This window comes from Salvia splendens, chromosome 6, assembly GCF_004379255.2.
Source record: "Salvia splendens isolate huo1 chromosome 6, SspV2, whole genome shotgun sequence".
NCBI lineage: Eukaryota > Viridiplantae > Streptophyta > Magnoliopsida > Lamiales > Lamiaceae > Salvia > Salvia splendens.
Genome location: NC_056037.1, coordinates 14222048 through 14242637, shown reverse-complemented (window position 1 = coordinate 14242637; position 20590 = coordinate 14222048). Strand labels below are relative to the sequence as shown.

General features: G+C 39.6%; 2 protein-coding genes across 2 annotated transcripts; one reads left to right on the top strand and one right to left on the bottom strand.

Annotated features, from left to right (window-relative positions):
- Window positions 1-1477: 1477 nt before the first annotated feature.
- Window positions 1478-10764, top strand: LOC121806645 (N-alpha-acetyltransferase 35, NatC auxiliary subunit-like). The gene is made up of 16 exons (XM_042206762.1): window positions 1478-1744; window positions 2225-2292; window positions 3594-3749; window positions 3860-4027; window positions 4815-4965; window positions 5211-5290; window positions 5777-6049; window positions 6141-6284; window positions 7340-7474; window positions 7780-7878; window positions 8417-8473; window positions 8611-8815; window positions 8914-9032; window positions 9486-9554; window positions 10058-10156; window positions 10235-10764. Exons 1-16 carry the CDS (start codon window positions 1630-1632, stop codon window positions 10472-10474), a joined length of 2178 nt encoding a protein of 725 aa, XP_042062696.1. The 5' UTR covers window positions 1478-1629; the 3' UTR covers window positions 10475-10764.
- Window positions 10765-19909: 9145 nt separating this feature from the next.
- On the bottom strand, window positions 19910-20587 carry LOC121808839. Its single transcript, XM_042209412.1, has one exon. It carries the CDS (start codon window positions 20585-20587, stop codon window positions 19910-19912), a length of 678 nt encoding a protein of 225 aa, XP_042065346.1.
- Between the last annotated feature and the right edge of the window lie 3 nt (window positions 20588-20590).

The window sequence follows — 20590 nt, the reverse complement described above, 5'->3', positions numbered from 1 at the left end:
CTCGGAGTCAGGTAGTTCGACCTCGGAAGCCTTAGATGCAGCCGTTGAAGAGGCCATGGCGGAATGCTTAGTCGAAATGCAGAACGAGGAGGCGGCGGCGGCGGAGCAGATCCACAGGCCTATTCGACGTCGGACGTCTGTCCGACGTGACCACACGGCAGCTCACCAACGTCTAGTTGCAGACTATTTCGCCGATCAACCACGGTGGGGACCGACTGTTTTCCGCCGCCGGTTTAGAATGCCGCGTTACCTTTTTCTCAGCATTGTCCGAACGTTGTCGTCACGTGATGAATACAAGACGTATCGGGAAGATGACATTGGCAGACCCGACCTTACACCGTTGCAAAAGTGCACGGCTGCAATCCGTCAGTTGGCCTACGGCACCACGACGGACATCTTCGACGAATACCTCCACGTCGGGGATACAACAGGCCGGGAGTGCCTGATGAGATTTTGTAGGGGAGTTGTGGAGGCCTACGTCGACACATATTTGCGCAAGCCGACTGTCACTGATTGCCAGGGCTTGATGGAGATGCACGAGACGACGCACGGCTTTCCTGGGATGCTAGGGAGCATCGACTGTATGCACTGGCAGTGGAAGAATTGTCCGACGGCGTGGAGAGGCCAATTCACTAGTGGATACAAGGGCAGCCACCCGACAATGATCCTCGAAGCCGTCGCTGACCATCGGCTCTGGATCTGGCATTCTTACTTCGGCGTAGCCGGGTCGAACAACGACATTAACGTCCTCAACTCATCCACCATCTTCACCGAGCAATGCAATGGCAACGGCCCCGCCATCGAGTTCATTGCCAACAGGTGCCAATACCACATGGGGTACTACTTGGCCGATGACATATACCCACGGTGACCTGTTTTTGTGAAGACGATCAGCTGCCCAATTGGTGAGAAGAGGGTTTTATTTGCGCAAAAGCAGGAGTCGACACGGAAGGATGTCGAGCGGGCATTTGATGTGCTCCAAGCACGGTGGGCAATTGTGAAAGGGCCGGCTCGTCTCTGGTTCAAGGAAGTCATCGTCGATGTCATGTATGCGTGCATACTCATGGACAACATGATAGTCGAGCATGAAGGTGGGAGCATCACCGAATGGAACGATGATGACGGTGCATCTAGCTCGTCCAACACGGCGACCGAGCCCCCCGCTAGAGGATTACCGCCGGGCTTCAATGAGATTCTATCTAGACAGGCCTCAATGCGCAACCAACAAGACCATGCTCAGCTCATGAACGACATGATTGAAGAAGTGTGAGCCCGTAACCGCCGTCGCTGAGTTTGCGTATTTTTTTTAATTCGTATTGTAATGTATTAATTTTTATAAATGAAATGGAGTTTTTTTTCCAATTTTTGTAGTTATTTAAATATTTAATTAAAAAAAATGGATAGTGGATGGCAGTAAACATTCAAAATATAAATTATACATTCGGATCCATACCCGGATCCGACCCAGCAATTTTGCCGAACTCCATAGCAACACACAGATTCCTCCTCACTCGCTCCACTCTCACAGTCTTCACTCACAAAAAAAAACCTCGGAATCTCTCGTCCACTCTCTCTCACACACGCACACGAACTCACGGAACGGGTTACTGAAAAGCGACGAGTTTGATTATGGCTGAAGCCGACGGAGGAGGGGACGCGAAAGCACCGTTAAACTCTTCCATCCCTTCCGGAAAGGACACCGTTTGGTTTGATGTCTCCTCTCTCCTCCATCGCGCCTGCCACGGTCCGTTCCTCTCCATATCTCTTTCTCAATTGCGATCACTATGTTTTTCTGGCATTTATTTTAATTTTAAATTGGCCTGAGAGGGTTGCCCCAGCCTTACTCTAGGGGGTAACATTCGCTGATTTCTTAATGTATATGGTTAATTCTATTCAATTGCTGTATGGATTCCCGTTTTCCGGTGTAAACGGTGTATTTTATTAGGTAATATTTCGAAGTATATGTATGTTTTTCCGATGCAACGAAAGTAAGCCGGGAGTTTCCATTTCCATATAAGTAGAAGCTGGTGTGATTTGATTTGAAAAAGAATTACTAACTTGGAGACATATTTTAGTTTCTTATTTAACTCTGTTCTGCACCTTCTTTGGTGTGATTGATTTAATTTTCTACTTATATGCTCTCGCTCAATTCCACCCCACCCCCTAGAAAATTAATAAGAACCGCAACATCTTAATGATTCTTTTCTTGTAATTTATTTTATAGATCTTCGAAATGATGAACTCATCAATGGGGAGAATTTCAATCTCTTTGCCGCCATGTCTGCTTTAGAGGTAATACTGCTCTTCTTTTGAAAGACCTATGTAATTACTCCTAAGGTTTATTGCAAGTACGATAAGGTAGAGCTCAAGTGATTCAGGAAAAAAAATCAGAAATCTCAGCGATGATGTCAGTTTTATTTGGTGAGAAGAGAATGTTAATGCAGCATATTTTCAGGAAAAAGAATGTTTTTATTATATTATGTAAACAATGTTAAAAAAAGGTGATATTTTTTTTCTCATCTCATTAGAAGTTATGACAATATTGTTTGTAGAAAGCGAATTTACAATTATCATGTGACATGAGGCTAGAGTGTATCCTGAACACACTCCTATTAATTGGTTGAGGCATGAGGTTTTCTAAATATTATTTTGCCTCTTTTAGATGTTGATGCCCGTGAGCTGTATTCAGCTATCTTTGTGCCTCATTTAAACTTCAGGTATAGATATGTTGGTAGTGTTTGTCTAAAGTTAGCATTTACTAATTATGGTTGATGAAAAATATCTTTTAAATATGGCTAGCACGGAACAGTGAATAGTGGTCTAAAATGCTGTATCATCAGTCATCACTAGCTAATGAGACCCATTTAAGTAAATTTGGAAATATTCAAATTTCTTCCATCTCGTTGTTTTTGATAATTGAATGAAATGCTTACCATTTCTTTATGTTTTGCATCATAAGTTGAGAAATATATGGAAATCCACACATGAGGACTATTCAAAGATACTTTGGAGGATAGAATAGGTACATAAGATTTACTCATGTCATGGCTACTGCCCTAAGTCCTTTCAGTTTGGGGGAAGGTTTTAAAACTATTTTTCAAAATTCAAATAAATTTGTGAAGAAAAATTATGTTATCGTGTCAAAAGTGGTTAGAAAGGCACATTAACTTTAGTTATTTTCTTTGCTAATGGTAATTTCATCTTGCTTCATCTGTTTTTCCTTTCCTCAAATTTTAAAATACATTACATCTAAATATGCTGGGTTCAGACTTCAATGTAGCACTAGCTTGCTATAAACTTATAGCAGTGTAATTTAGTTTATTCCGGTCTTCTTTATTTTGTGATTCCTTATCTTATAAGTACCTTTCTAACAGAGAAAAAAAGTACCAACAGCTTATTAACGCATCTTCTTGTCATTGGTATGCAAGAGCAAGAATACTTGTTCCTCATACTTATAGAGGACATTTTTGCTTCCTTTCATGTTAAATAGTATGCCACATGTAATTTAGCACTATCATAATGATCTCTGTATTAGGCTGTAGTTCCTACTATATTGTGTTATGTTTTATTGATAAAATTTCTCTTTTTACTAGATAATGGACCCGAAGATGGATTCAGGTATTGTATCAACCTATTATTCTGTTGATGAAGCCATTGAGAATGGTGCTGCTCCTATTCCACTGAGCTTTGATAGAACAATTGATGTTCAATGTGTTATTGATATAATGGACCATTTTCTTGCTTGTGAGGTATTGTTGACACATCTTTCTGGAGAATCAGTAATTCAGTAGCCATTCTAGATAGCAGTCTATAAATGGTTACAATTATACCCATCTTAATTTATTTTCTACTGATGCAGGCTACATGGCATAAAGGAGGTTCGTTAGCGCAAACAGTGTTTTCTTGCATCTACCTCTTGAGGCCTGAGAGAACATCATCTCATGCCCTACTGCATTCTTTCTGCAGAGTTATACGTGCTACTTGCAGTGCCCTTGTTTCAGCTGTCTCAGAGGCACGCACAAATGAAGTAAAGTACTTCAACGAATCTTTGCTCATTATTTACTGATTGATACTCCTAGTGCTTCATAAATTTAGCTATTGTTTCATAAGTACTTAAATGAATCTTCAGCTCTTTTCCTCAAGGAGATTAAATTGTCAGAAGTACCTCGCTACCTCATTAGCAAAAAAAAAAGAGTAAAATTGTATGGGGATCGGGGGGTGATTGTTTCAGCACTGTGAGCTGAAGGGTTTCTGAGGGTCAAGGGGAATACCTAGAGAAGGTATGGTATGGGGCTAGGTTTTTACTAGCTTGGCTGATGTCAAGTCATGATGAGCTCCAAGCCTATTTTGTATCAAGGGGAATACCTAGAGAAGGTATGGTATGGGGCTAGGTTTTTACTAGCTTGGCTGATGTCAAGTCATGATGAGCTCCAAGCCTATTTTGTATCAGATTTAGAGATGGAGTTCTGTCATCTAAATAGGATGATATTAATATTTTAAGGGATGACTCGTACCTTTTGCTGCCTTTATTCTCAGTAATAAAAATTCTTTGTTTCTTATTTTATTTTTTAGAAGCTAAACATTTAGCCCTTTTTATGGCATCATCTTCTCTCATGTCATAAACTACCCACTAGGAAGAGACGCAGGATATTGGTACTGTAATTCAATATTTTTTGTGTGCCTATGCATCATTCCTTTAGTCTGAATTACAGCCCTTTCTGTTTTTTTGGGTATCATGCTCTGGTCTTCAAGTGTATTAGACTTTCTGTGTCTATATTGTTAATTCTGTCCAATAACAAAGTATGGATGTACAGGAAGAAGATCTTTTTACCATGGCTTATGGTCTACCGTTAAAGGTCAATGGAGATGAAAAATGTTTATCAATGATACATGCAGTGGATGAAACACTTTGTCGACAACTGAAGGCATGTAAAGCACCAGTGTCAAAAAAAACAGTTCTCGAAGGTATGGACCTCATTTCATAGTGATTACTAGACTTCCAGTATGGTTTTGTACTGGCTTCTCAGTTTCCCTGGAAATAATTGTATATGTGCAAATTGGCACACTTGAGTTACCTTTGGCATAAGAAACATATACAAGAATCAGAATGACATAATATGCTTTTTCGAAATGGTTGTGAAATAATTTATCATTTTCCAAACTACTACAGTATATCTAAATATCATGGTAAATGTGGTTGCTTTGTGCAGATGTAGAGCCCCTGCAAACTCATCTCGATCTTGAAGAAGGCTTTTGCAAAGCTGTTTTGTGCCGCATACGTTTTCGTAAGGTCTTATCTTGTATTATCTTAATTACCAAGTCCATAGTATTTCCTTATTGTGAATGTGAGATGCATTTAGATGCTTTTGAATTTATTGCACATTTGCACTAGAATGCTTCATCAAGTGCCCCATGATGGATTTAGGTGCTACTTGCTAGCCATAGCAGTTTAGTGGCTGGCTCCTGGGGAAGAATGGCCACATACACATGCCTGTCACGCCCCTAATGTTCTTTATAAATTACCACAGAAACTTATTTTCCTACCATTTTCCGTTCTTCCATGCCATCAGTATGTTGCCACATTGAAACATGTGGTAATGTGTTCTTTTTTCCTGGATTCTTTGCTTTTGTCATTTATGTTTTTCCAGTGTTGGATTTGTTGTCCTTTTGTCTCATCTGAAACTATTGCTCTTTCCTTTCCTAATGTGACTTCTTTTGCATGTGATGTCCATCATTTTTCCTTCAATAACATTTAGAGATTCTTTCATGTGCTCAGCACTTTTACCATGTACTGACATGCTTGAGGAAACCCCAAGGAAGAGGCTTGGAGTTAGCAAAGAAACATATTATTTCCTGCTTATCTGAGCTAGATTCCATGCTTAAAACTGAGGAATTCCTGAGAGACAACTCTGCACGTGGAACTGTTGAGAATGAAGATGAGAAAACAACTGCCTCAGGTTGTCAACCAGTTGGTTTCGATTCTACATTAAACAGCAGGTCAGCAGCCCCAACTCCACCCCGTGCAATTAAACTACTAAGCTGGAAAAAGGTTAGTTTCTGTTGCTGTTATTTAACCTTTTAATCATTCATTCCAGACATGGAAATAACTTTGCTATCTTTTCCTCTTCTGTTTCTGTCAGGCAGTTGATTATTTCCGGAAGCTTCTGCATGATCTAGATGTTATATGTTCCTACTCATTGGATCCTGTTTTTGAAGGTGCCCTCCGGTTTGTGGTTGATGTGCAGAAGTTTCAACCAGATTTGGTTGCTCGAGCTCATATCCAGGTTTGAGTCTGGTACTTCTCTTCTTTATAATTTTGTTTAAATATTGATATTTTGATCCCACTATCTATAGCTGTACCACTCCAAAATAAAAATAAAAATAATCATTAATTTATTGAGAGGGTGTTTTTTTTACTGGATAAGGTACTAAATAAAAAATGTCCAAGGCTTCTTGAAACGATCTTACTTAAAAAGATGGTTAAGGGGACATATATTGTGCAGCATTTATGCCAAGTATTGTGTGGGTTCCAATCTACAAATTTGCATGTTATGACAGACCCTGCTGTCTGACGTAACGCTACTAAGTGAGCCAAGCTACAATTTAGTCAGTGGTCCCAGGTTTAATTTGGGCGGTGGTCATTGCCTCCCATCTTTTTCTGTCTTGATCCATAAAAGTAAATTTATTGGTCACAGATTTGTATAGAAATACACTGAGCATACTCAGCGTACACAAAAGTGGTCAACTCTATACAATGATGCAAATGGACAACTTAGAATTTCCCTAAGCAAAAAAAAACAATGGAATAAAGCAAAAGGGCCTAAACTAACCAAGTGAGAATGTGAGATTTGTCTTCTTAAAATGCCCCAAGAAACAAAAGCCAATGGATTAAGCAAAGGGGCCTCAATTGAACACGAATGATCTCAAATGTTCACGATGCCTTTGTGGATGCAAATTGATTTTGTTTGTACTATGTGGAAGAGGAAATTAATTTAACATACTTATATTTAGGCTTATGAATTGGTTCCTTTTTATGCTCTTTTAGACAATATATAATCTACTTATAAAGAGAGATCTGTTTTACTTATATGTGGTGCATTCATGATTTTGCCATTTTATTGAGACTAATGTCAAAATAATGATTTATGCCTTATATTTCATTTTCTTTGAATCCCGTTTTTGAATAGTGAACTTTAATGAGTTTCAGCCCCTTTGTTTTCCATTCGTGCATGATATATGTTTAGTCTTCTATAAGATTGTCCTTCTGCAATTCTACTGATTAGTGATTAAAGTCGTATGCCTTATGCAATGTTTTCTAACACGGATAGCTAATGAACAGCTTCTGCTGGTACAAGATGGGAAGCTTTATGGACGTGAATCTTTATTTGCTGTCATATGCAAGGCTGCCCTATTACCTGAAGGCGCAAAGAATCATGATATCCAAAAGAATGAGAGTGTTCAACAACTAGGGCAGGTAGAGTGCCACTTGTCTTCCTGATAAAGCTTTCCCGTGTATTAAAAAATACTGCTACGATCTGAAGTTTAGATTGTATTTTAGGAATTTCCATTATATAACCAAGCTTCAAAAAGTGTTGTGTGGGCTTTTAAAAATATTTCCCCCCCCCCCCACAACAAACACTTTAGCTGAAAACATACCTTGTCGATGCAGTTACTTATCACTTTGCTCCTTCCCATATTGGCATAATATGGGCTTTTATAAATATCTTTCTCCTCAGCCTTTCCTCTATAATTTAATGAAAACATACCTTGTTGATGCAGTTACTTATCACTTTGTTCCGAGTCCTATGTACAAACACTGCATGGCAGAGGCGTAAACTAGGGAAGATCTTACAGGATTGGCGAATAATATATGTTCAGGTTTGCTGATATTCACAATAAAACTATAGATCACAATGTATTGGTTCCATGAACCTGTTGTTTTTTTTCCTTTTATTGTTTTTGCATCCATGTTCCATTGTGAATCTTACCTTTGGCTCATAACTCCTAGACTTACACGTTGTAGCTAAGTTATGGTATTTCAAAAATGAAAGCATTTTATCTGAAGTTTTGGTTTATTTAGTTTGAATTGGTTAGTGCCAAGAAGGGATAGACATTTCTTTCCAAGAGTGGGTAGTTGGAATAGGTGTATCTGAAGTTCAGAAGTGATTAGATGCAGGTGTGATAAAGAAGTTGACAACGATTGTTGTTGAAATTATCCAATCCTGGGGTGTCCAACCCGAACAAAATCGCGGTCTCTATCATCTTGATGTGTAATTTAATAAATAGCAATGTTGGCCCCTCTTTAATGTATTTGGTTGATGACTAGAGTTAATGCTGCTTCAGTCTCTTCACAGCTTTATCTGATTGACCTATAATTGTGGCTGATTAGTATTTTGTTTGCATTCTTCTTAAACAGCTTGAGTTGGCTTTTAGAAAGGAGTTTGGGGAGACTGCAAGCACTTCAGTTGAACAGGTCGATATCTGCATATTTGTGATCATCATGTCGCATGTTATTTTCTGCACCAGTGCATGCCCGTTCTTTGTTGTAGTTTGGTAAGACTTTAAGAGTCAGCTTGCATTGTCCTTGAATCTTTTATTCCCTTCTTGCAGGACTTGTTGTTAAAGGTCTGCAAACATATCCTCATTTGGGTAGAGGAGCAAACATATTGGATAGCTTTACGTTTCCTTATGGTTGGCTTTGAATTAGAGCTATATTCAACTGATGAATATTGCATGGTATATTGGTACATTTATATTATCCTGATCAAGCTAGCCGAGAAAACTCATCTCAAAATAATGCTGAGCAACGATTCTAGTGAGTAAATCCAAAGATTATCTTCTTTCACGTCGCATCATATTGTCAAATATTCACTTTTCGTATGAGCTTTATCAACTCCTTTGCTCCATGAGCAGGCCGACGAAAATCAAAAAAGAAGAAAGGTTTTGTAAAGGATGTTGGCAAAGACTATCAAGTTCCACCTGTGGTCCTGTTCCTTCAGTGCTATATACATGTTTCACAAGGTCTTATGATGGTAATTATCCTCTTGTAGTATGTCTTATATGTTATCTCAACCCAGTTAATTAGATCAACTAATTCTTTATATGCCTGATTATGTGAGACATCTATTAGAGTGAGTATGGATTTGAGACTGAGTAACAGTGGTCGGTTCAATCAGATGATAGCTTAGATGCTATTATTATCAACTGTATATATAATAGATTGTCGCTAATCTTTAATTATGTTACAGGGAGCTATGGTCCCCTAATGTATTAATCAATGGACTCTATGTTCTTTAACTTTTAAAGTATAGATTAATATTTGCTTCAATTAGAACCTGCTCTAAATGGCAATGCTATGTACCAGAGAACTTGGGTGTAGGAAACCTCAATCTTATCATTAGGGTGTGTTAGTCCAAGTTGAATGACTTATCTTTTACAAAAATGATATTAATTGCACACTAACTGTTCTGATTCTTATTCAACAGATACTTGCTTCCTTACGGAACGAAAACAATATCATCTTGTGTCAGGGTCCTTTCAACACTGAACACGAGGTATCTATATAATACTTGTTCCATTGTTTGTGCTTGAGTTCTTTAGTTGGAAAACACTCCTTTCATCACAAGTTACCGGTGTCATATTCTATTTTGGGTTGTCCCACGTTACATGAGCCATTTCCCTTTATGGCAAAAAACAACACATTTAATCTCTGTCTTACTTTATTATCTCCTACTTTACCTCTCTATTCTCACTCCTACTTTAGTCCCTCTCCACTTAATCATACTATACCCATAAGTCGCTAAGTTAAACTTTCCAAAACTCATACCTTACCTTTAGAATCTTTGTATTTTTCGCAACTATATATCATTGTATGAGTCCTTCTTGGAAGAACCTCATCTTCCACTCCCCTGAACTCCTTAGTTTTGAGATTAAATGGCATGCATAGGAGGGGTGTGTCAGCATCAGCATCATTCCACAATTTACTTTTGTCCATTTTTTATATTTGTATATTAACAGTTACAAACAATGATGGTTCCTTGATGTTCAAAATTTTCAGAGATTTGTCCAGCACTTTGAGCTGCTGCAGAAGGCTTCCCTTCCTGATCATGCATCCTTCTTTTCCTTCACTGAGACTGTAGCTAATACTCATTTTTCTGTAAGTATTAGTCATTAGTCATTGTATACATCCTCAAACAATCCTCTTCCACAAATTTTGACCCTTATCATTTCTCAGACTCTATCCATGCATAACTGCTTCAAAGACGCACAAAAGATTGCAAAGGAGCTGCGCGGTAGTTTTGCAAATGATCCAGACAGATTGGGGGAGCTTCGCCAGATAGAGCAGGTAGCAGAACATAACCACGTTGCTCTAAACCTTCTCTGCCAGTTAGGAAGCCTTGAACCGTCGCTCAAAATTTCCTTCGATTTTATTCACCATCCACATTTTGCCACTGCTTCTGTGAAGAGGTCTTGATGACTCAAAATTTTGATTTTAATCACTACCCCCTTTTGAGTCATTAAACTTTGTTTCCTTTGGCATTAGTTTTTCTCATTTCACCATTGATTTGTCTGACGACCACCCTGAAAGTTGAAAATATGAATTGTACTATTATTAGAAGGTAGAGATTATTTAACGAATACACAACAATTATAGTCTAGAAGCTTCTAGCAATTTTGTGATATTGGTTTTGGCTCCTACTCGTCACTATTTTCCTAAACAATGATAAATTAATAATGAAAAAACATATCCATGTGTTTGACTTTTCTGTGTGTAATGATGAAAGCTTTTACATTCAATATAAATTAATGATGCCATGTTAGGTAGTAATTAGCATATCTATCAATTGTATTAACAACAGCTATGCTTAGAGCATCCCCATGGAACCCATCCATGTTCTCCACAGAGCATGGATGTGCCGTCCTATATTTATTAATTTTTTACTCTCTGCTCTTCCTCAAGAGCACAACACTCACATTCATGCTCTTTGTTTAAGGGTCCCATCATTCCATTATTTAATTTAAATACTTCAATTATTAAAAGCATTTCTACAATATAAAAATACATTAAAAATACTCGAACTACTATTACAAATTTAAAAAAAAAAAGATACTTAAATCCTAAAAAATAAAAATTACTTAATTAAAATCCTAAAAAATAAAAATTACTTAATTAAAATCCTACAAATTAAAAATTACATACTTAAAATCCAAAAAAATAAAAATTACTTAATTAAAATCCTACAAATTAAAAATTACATACTTAAAATACCTTCGTGGAAGACTATTCTATCCTCAATGTTTTTCGGAGACCTTGTATCATTGCATAATGTGCATCAAGTTTTTTTTTAAATTAACTCTTATATAAGGCAGGAAATTACAAATAAACTCCTATACATCAAGTTGCTTGGGAGACATGTGCGACGTATTTTTTTTTTCGAGTTCGAGATACATTGGCAAGCGAACTAGCCTCCCCCAGCCCCTCGTGGCCGCACGAACTAGCCTCCCCAGCCCCTCGTGGCCGCACGAACTAGCCTCCCCCAGACGGTCCATGCCCGTAAGTTGTCCACCCTCAGACGGGTCCATGCCCGTAAGCTTGCAAAGCCCCAAGGCAACAAGCCTTGTTTAGGCCCACAGGGGGAATTAATCCCAAGTTGCGCCATCCAGGAGTCGAACTCGAGACCTCCAGGATGACACGGTATCCTTGCCACCCTCCTCAACCACTTGAGCTAGGGGGCTTGGATCATGTGCGACGTATTGGCCATATTGAGTTGAGCCAAAAGGGTCCACAACGAGTTGGTGGGCGGTTGAGGTGGCACAAAGGGAGAAGGAGCGAGAGCGGCAGTGGCGCGACGGCGGTTGGCCGCCGCCTGTTTCCTTCCTTGCGGCCGGCATTGGGAACTACTCAGACTGGCGTCGGGGCTACCCAAGTTAGTTGCGGCAAGCTGGCTAGCCACATCATCCGAGTCGACGTCGGGTAACGACCTCAACCGTTTGTTGGAGGAGCTGGAGGAGGATGATAAATCTCCCTTATACTTCGGATGCGTACGCACCTCCTGCCAAGTGCTGAGGTACTTGAATGCTTTGTAAAAACAAGATTGGTAGGTCGCCATGGATGCACTGATGATGTCGAGCTCGCTCTTGCCGCTCCCCGCCGACTCTTGTTCCGGAGGTAAATCCCCTAGAACTTTTGGATTTCTTCGTTGGCTTTGAAGATGACATTGCGCACCATACTCTCATTGCGCTTGATGGTTCCCTCCGGTCGGGTGGCATTATACCGGCGAGAGACGCGGAACCAAAACCTATCCCCGGTTTAGTTCGTGCCAACCTCCGGATCTTCGAAGATTTCCAAATAGGCTTTGAACATCATATCCATCTCCCTCGGAGTGTACGGGGTGCGGACGTGAGAATCACCGCCACGACCCATGACATGAGTGCTATGAGGAGGAGGAATAGGAGGAGTTTGGGAACTGTCCCTCCCTCCCGATCGTTGTTCGGGTGCCCACCCGTATCGCCCGTCGGAGGCATCTTGCTCGTCCACCGGGTATGGACGGTAGCCACTCGGAATTTGAGAACCTTGGGTTAGAGGAGAGGGTGAGAATTCCATTTCCGGACTAGGGAACCATTCGTGGTTCCAACCACGGGAGCCTGAGGGGTGATTGCCGGAGCCGGACATTTTTTTTTGCAAGAGTAAAGTGAAAGATTGAGAATTGATGAGAGAATTTAGATGAGAGAATTTAGGTGAGAATTGTATAGTGTGGTGTACAATTTTTTGTGTGGAAATGGAGGTATTTATAGATGAAAATGTGAATTTTGGGGAAAAAATTGAAAAATAAATTAAAAGTAGTGAGAAAATGGATATAATTTATTTGGAAGTGGGAAAATATTTTTTTTAAAAAATGATTTTTAAATTAAAATTTGATTTTATAAAAAAATGAAAAATGCCAAGGGCTAAGGCGTTGGCCAATTGTGTGCTGCCACGTCGCCCTGCTCAGCGGCACGGACGTGCTCGATGTATCGAGCAGCGTCATGCCGTCGGCAAGTGTGCAGCGGCGGACGAGGCACTGTCGCGCCGTCAGCACGGACGCCGTCCGTCAGTGGCGTAGGTAGACTTTTTGGATTGGGGGTGCGAATTTTATGTAAAATACTCTATCCGTCCAATAATAGATGACACACTTAAGTAATGGTACGGGTTTTTAGGGGATGCTATTTTATGTGTTAAGTAGAGAGAGAAAATAAAATATTTATATTAATGTGAGAATGAACTTTTCTTAAAAAAGGAAATGTGACATTTTTGTGGGATAAACAAAAAATAAAAGTATGACATCTATTATGGAACAGAGAGAGTATAATATATTTAAAATAAAATATTATTTAAAATAGCATCTTACAATAATATTCAATTTTTAAAGTCATTTTATAGCATAACTAAACTTAGAGTTAATATAACCACAGAACAAAAAAATAAAAATTGTAACTAGCTGAATTTCTAAATTCATACTAAAGAAGTAAAATGTTCATTATAAATAAATAAAATGAAACTACCAATATCTAAAATAAAAAATAGAAAAATAATCATACACATACATTAAAAATATAAATGAGAGATAAAAAAATAATCAAATATAGTAGTACTACCTAATATTTATAAATCCAACCTAAAATCTGCAAACATAAGAACCAAGTACTTGTAACTAAATTATATAATAAACAAAAAAAACTATACTACTACTACTTTAACAAAAGGGCAGGGAAAAGACCATAACGCCATGATTTGGAATCGAACTCGGCTGAAACCTGTGCGAAAGTGCTTCAGCAACCACTAGAACACTTAACATTTTTGAAAATTCAATATAAATATTACAATAAGAACACATTATCTTGGGGGTACAATTGTCCCCCCTTGTTCTTAGCTGCATACGCCACTGCCGTCCGTCCCAGCAATCACCGTTATGGATGCTCTTAGGGATTTAGTTTTTTGGTTGTGGGCTTAATGGGCCCTATAAAGATTACAACATCTACCAATTGGTGCTTATTTGGTCAATCACATTTTATAACCCGATATATCATAAGTTTTAGTTTGAGAGCATCCATAATAGGGACTGATGTCCCGATGGACATCCCAAAACATCTCCTGCCACGTCATAAGGACATCCCACAGCACTGCCATATCATAAGGACATCTCACTCCACAATAGCGGACATTCCCAAGGACATCCTGACGGACATTCACAATAATCAAAATTCACAAATATACAATTTTACGGGATTAAAATTTCGACACGAATAAGGAAAAAATGCAACAATTTTTTTAAAAAAAGCATACATATTTAAATTAAAAAAATACATAGTTCACCAAAAAAAACATCCCAAACCAAAAAACGATTCAAACAAAGTACATGTTATGTCTTGAATCTGTATAGTTTGCCGCTAGCCGAACGGGGGTATGATATGTTTTTGTTTTAGGCCTTTATTTTCGACGATAATACATGCGTTAGAGTTTTTTAAAAAATCGTATATATAGAGTTTGCAACGAGCTGTATATATAGAGTGTTTTTTTTTAAATTAAAAAATTTGGACGTCCGCTATTGCGGATGCTTTAAGTATGGTTGATCAACATCAGTAACTAGTTACTTTAAAATACAATAGAAGTGAAAATTTATTAATTTAGAGATGCTGATGTTGTCTTTTATTTGAACTTTTAAGCGTTCAATAACTACTCATTATTAACCTAGTACCCTCCCTTGGTCCCACAAAGTTTGACCCGATACAGATTTGAAGAAATTGTTTGACTTACTAAATGGAGGTGTGTAGTGAAATAAGAGTCTCACATTGAGGGGATTGGTGATGTATTTAATGGAAAGATTCTGATTGGGACAAACTTTATGGGACGAACGAAAATAGTAAAATGTGACAAATTTGTGGGACATGAGGGAGTACTTTATACTCCACCTGTCTCATTTTAAATGATACATTTTTCTTTTTTGAATATTTCACCGGGGGGTATTTTTTGAAATGGAAACACCACTCCTACTTTTTCCCACTCTTATTTTATCTTTTTTTCACTTAATTCATAAAACAACATTACATAAAATCTCGTGTTGTAAAAGAAATGCTCTACTTAGAGTGGGACGGAGAGAACAGTTTCTACTTTTGGATAAACCTGGCATTTTCAGTTAGGATGGAGGTGCTAAGTACAATTCTACAATCATTTAATTTTTTAAATTTGGTGGGTGACTTGTAACTGTTGTTTAATATTTGATAGGCTAGTATATATTTAATTTGAGGAACATGGTTTGAAGACCAACTTAACAAAAGACTGTCAACGTGCCCGTTGATTAGTATTTTTAAGAAATGCACAAAAAAATTTAATAGATATATAGTCCAGTCTTCTAGATTTTTTTATATATACTTCAACCACTTCTTACACTAATGGGTTTTAAATATTGTTCTTATAGGTTTTAAATATTGTTCTTATATACATTACTCTAAGCAAGAAGCCTATTTTGTTGTGTGCGTTCTCGATTAGTTGAAGTAGATCTAATACTACTATGATATTTACAAAAGGGTAAATCCTTTAAAAACTACTACAGTATTAGAGTACTTTTTTTTACTAATTATTGACAAATCAAATATAAATCCACCGAACTGATAAAAATAAATTAGCAGTATAACGTAGGTCATATTTGATTGTCAGAATTTTATCTGAAAAAAGTAATTTAATTTCTTAATTTTGAAAATTTAATATTTATTTTGATTTTTAAATTAAATACTATACAATTAAAAATTTTGATTATTTTTCAAATACGAAAAAGTAAAATTGTTAAAAATCAATTTCTCAAGATTCATTTTCCTAAGAATCTTTCCCTACCAACTTTATTTTGCATTAAACAAACAAGGTCATAGGCTTAAAATATCTCCTTCAATAAAATATCAACACATACATGATTTTCCAGTTAAGTACTCGTAAACAAAGAATCCAAAAGAGAGGAAAAACGATGCAGAATGGCATAAAATATTTAACATTCTATATTATGCTATACCTCTTTTAAAAATCTTTAACAAAAAAAACAATATTTTGGGATGAGATAAAAGTTGGTGGTCGAATTCTTAATAAACAAAGCAATATCTAAGAAGAGATTTTTACTGAACCGTATTAATACAGTTTCTATTACATCCATCCAGTTTCATCTGATACGTATATTTTTTTCGGTGTTTTATTATCTTTCGCATGTGTAAATTATTCGATATTTGATTTCATATATACGAAGCATATCGGTTAACATCTTATACCAAGAGCGATACAGTTCACACAACTTATTTATTATTCACGGATACAATCTTTTATAAACTCCTCTTAGAGCATCCACAATGGTGCCCGTCCGTGCCGGAGTTCCACGCGGGACGTCCGCCATTGTGCAACGGTGACGCGGATACGGACGTCCGCTGCAGACACCGGAGTTCCGCGACTTCCGTCGCGACGTCCTTGCGGACGTCCGTCATTGCGTTGACTCCACGGACGTCCGCACGGACGTCCCGATTATTTTATTATTATTATTTTTGAAAATTCTATAAATACGGCTCGTTGAACTTCATTTCATTCGCGCCACTTGTATTAACAAGTATCTCTCTCTAAATACTTTTCTTTCGAAGATAAATGGAGCACCACGATAGTGATTCCCCCGCCACGAGCGAGTCACAGAGACCGATCTTTCCCGTTGGCGGAAGTACCCCAATGTCCGCCACGATGTCCGGAATGGCGGAGATGATGCTCCAACCCCAAATGACGGCGGGGATGATGCCCGGGTACTACAACATGTACCCGCCTTGGTATGGGATGATGCCCCAAATGCCCGGGGTGAGTGCCGGAATGACCCTAATGCAGGGGATGATACCCGAAATGCCGGGGATGATGCCGCCCCAGATGACCGGGATGATGATGCCGAGGATGATGCAGGGCTCGCCTGTCGCTGCAGGGGGATTAGGCAGGGGGTCCTCCAATCACCGGTGGACAATGTCTATCGCCCCTATATGGATTTACTGTCGACGGACAACCCCCCGAGTACTCCTCTCGAGACTCAGTTCACTGGCATCGAGACGTTCTCGTTGGAGGAGTTGGGGCTATCTTCGATCTGGGATTCTCCCACAGACGCACCAACGACGACATGGAGGAGGGGGAGGACAAGGAGAGGGAGGGGCAGGGGACGGGGCACTACCTCGCCTGCGTAGGGGTACGATGGTGAGGCGGTGGCCGCTGAGGTGGGAGAGGGATCCAGCGGGAAAAAGAGGACCGTCTGGAGCACATAGGAGTGCATCGCGCTTGCGGAGGCGTGGGTCAGTATAGTGGAGGATCCATATATCGGGGCTAACCAGCATATCGACAGGATGTGGTAGCGCATTTGCCAAAACTACCCCCAATTCAAACCGCCAGGGGGGCGACGAGGGGACTACCGGCGGGGACCACGAGGGTACTGGCGGCGGGGAATCCAAGGAGTGAGACGGCGGTTTTTTTTTACTATGTACTCCCTCCGTCCGCGAATAGAAGTCCCGTTTTTCCGTTTTTGTCCGTCCGGCAATAGGAGTCCCGGTTCTACTTACCATATTTGGACAATTTAATTACCCTCACCCTTCTCAACAAATTACACTATATGCCATTAATTAACACACCCACCCAAAATCTAATTTTTTCCCTCACTCTCTCTCACTCTCACTCTCACTCTCATTCAACCTCATTTTATCTCTCTCTCTCTCTCGCTCGCTCGGTCTCTCACCCTCTCTCTATTCCAAAACCCTAGATCTACTCGCCGCCTCCTCCTCCTCACACTCGCCGCCTCCTCCTCCTCTTCACTCTAGCCTAAATGGACTATGTACCCTCTGAAACCCTATCCCCCATCAATGGGTTCGATTCGGTCGATTCGATGTCCACTGTGGTTGATGAAACTCCGATGGTGGAATCGAAGGTCGATTCGACCGATTCTAAGCCATCTATGTCCGTTGAAACCCCAGATCTGGAATGTAAGCTCGATTCGGAGCTAGTCGTTATTGATACGCCGGAGACCATGCTCGATTTGGAGCTATACGTCCCTGATACGCCCGATGCTTGGCTCGATTCGGAGCTCATCGTCCCTGATACGCCGGGTTATGGTGTTGATGACTCCACCGTGGTGCCTGAAACACCGCGGGTGAAGAGGCGACGTCGGCCTGTTGAGGAAGAGGAGTGGTTCAAGGAGATCCTCTTGATTCTCTTGCCTGGCATGAAAGACCTCCTCTAATGTTGTGAGTTTTTAAGAATCACCCCCTATGTAGGGTTTGGAGATTCTCGTTTGGTCTGATTTTGGGGGTTTCTGTAGGGTTATTTTGAGTTGTTGCTGTTTAAGCCACCCCCATTTTGGGTTAGGAGGTTTGATCTTGCCCTATGTGCTGAAATTAGGTTTGTTGGTGGAATTGAATGTTTGTTGGTGGAATTTGTGCATTGGGCTGTTCTGTGGTTATTGTATTCTGTTTAAGCCACCCCCAGTTTGGGTTAGGAGGCTGAATCTACTGATATGTGATGCAATTTCGAAAATTAGTCTCTGCTGCTTTTATGATGATGTATGTGCTGGTTATTGTGAGTGAAAAGCACCCCTTGGTTAGGTTTGGAGGCTTTACTTGCTGAACTATGATGAAATTATTCTGAGTTGCTAATATGATGGTGAATTGTGGCTATACTTGGTGGAATATGCTGTTTGTAGTCTCTGTGATGATGGGGTTTGTATGTGTTCAATATGGTTAAGTTAAAAGCCGCCCCTTTAATAGGTTTGGAGGCTTTACTTGCTGCAATATGATGAAATTATTCTGAGTTGCTAATCTGATTGGAATTGTGGCTATACTTGGTGGAATATGCTGTTTGTAGTCTCTGTGATGATGGGGTTTGTATGTGTTCAATATGGTTAAGTTAAAAGCCACCCCTTTAATAGGTTTGGAGGCTTGTGTCCATACCATATGATGAAATATTTCTGAGGGTCTTGTATCATCATCCTATGTGCATTACATTAGGTTTGCACTATGTCTATACACCAAAAAAACAAAAACAGCAGACCCTAACCCAAAAATAATAGGGGCTGACCAACACACCAAAAAAATCAGACTACCCTATTCCAAAAACATCACTTTGGCTTACTTAGATGCCAAATGCACTTGACAGGTGGCCTATATCATACACTGACCCATAATTGTTCTCTGGCATTTGTAGCCATTGTAGCACCTCTCTCACAACATCCTCCTCCACCTCAAGCTGATTGGGCAGTCCCACTGTTCTTTGTAGCCTATCTTTGTTGATGTGTGGAACTTTGTAGCCATTTCCACCCCTGCACCTGAGGATTTCAGTGAGGCAAGCCTGCAAACTTAGGAATACTCTGTTGAGTGTTTGTGGTGAAAGCTCTGCAAAAGAGCTACACACATTCCCCACAAGTTCATCCACAATCTTGCATGGTTTCTCATACTGCAGTGACTGAATTGCTCTAAAAAAACCCAAGTCTAAGATGTTAGTGTCAGGGGAATTAGCTGGTTGACAAATCAGTTGGATTCTAAATCCATCTGAATTGGCAACAGCTTGAAACTCTGGATCCATGGCTGTTATGTGTGGGGTTGCATTATCTTGCTGAATGTAGATGTCTTTACTTGCCCAAACAGGCCACCTGGCCTTTATTGCAGGTATAATATGTCATGGAGAACAATATGGTTAGCTAAATGATGATCTTTCATGAGTTGTTAAGATCTGATAGCATGAAAAAGTTGGATATACCTTGTTGATCAGGCAGTCCCTCATCACTTCCTTTGTTACTGAATGGACTGCCTTGGTTTCCATGGTCCCTCCCTGTTCTTTGATCTCCTCTGTGCTGGCATTACTTCAGTGAAGGGAAATATTCCCACCTTATGTTGGCTGCCCATCCATACCAAAATGTGGTCTACTGACAGCACACATAAACATAACTTTGGTTATGAATCTCTTGGATTTGCATGCCCTATATGGCTCATCCTCATCCGGCAAGAGGTAGTACCTGTCTGAGGCCTTGGTCATATAGAACCATTTTTCATCTATATGCACTACATTGTGCATGCTTTGATATGGAACTCTACCTTGAGTAATTTGTGGCTGAAGTTGACTAAGACTCCATCTAACCCTTGCTATCTTATTGACATTGGTGAGTGCAGGTTTGATTGCATTTGTATGTGGCCTTAGTTTACCATGCTTTACCCACTGACCTAATGTGCTCTTGCTAACATTTAATTTGACAGCCATTTTTCTCAGTGAAGCTCTCTCAAGAGTAGTTAAGTTTCTAACCTTTTCTTCATCAATTTTTAATTGATCAGCATGATGGTATCCTTTAATCTTTCCTTGCATAATTGCAGGTTCTCCCCTTTGCACCAGCTCCTTTGCTGCCTTCCATACCCTGTACACGGTTTTCCTACTAACTTCAAATGCATCTGCTGCTTCCATAACAGCCCCTCTTGCGAGCACTCCATCATGGCTGTGCTTGAGTAGAAACTGTACCATGTTGTTCTTGATGCTGCTATTCAAGTGTTTTGTTGGCCGCTGCCCAATATCCATCCC

Coding starts and splice junctions, on each gene's coding strand:
- LOC121808839 (XM_042209412.1), bottom strand. CDS start 20,587: ATGGATATTGGGCAGCGGCCAACAAAACACTTGAATAGCAGCATCAAG.
- LOC121806645 (XM_042206762.1), top strand. CDS start 1,630: ATGGCTGAAGCCGACGGAGGAGGGGACGCGAAAGCACCGTTAAACTCT. Junction 1,745..2,224: donor CCTCCATCGCGCCTGCCACG/GTCCGTTCCTCT, acceptor TTTATTTTATAG/ATCTTCGAAATGATGAACTC. Junction 2,293..3,593: donor CCGCCATGTCTGCTTTAGAG/GTAATACTGCTC, acceptor TCTTTTTACTAG/ATAATGGACCCGAAGATGGA.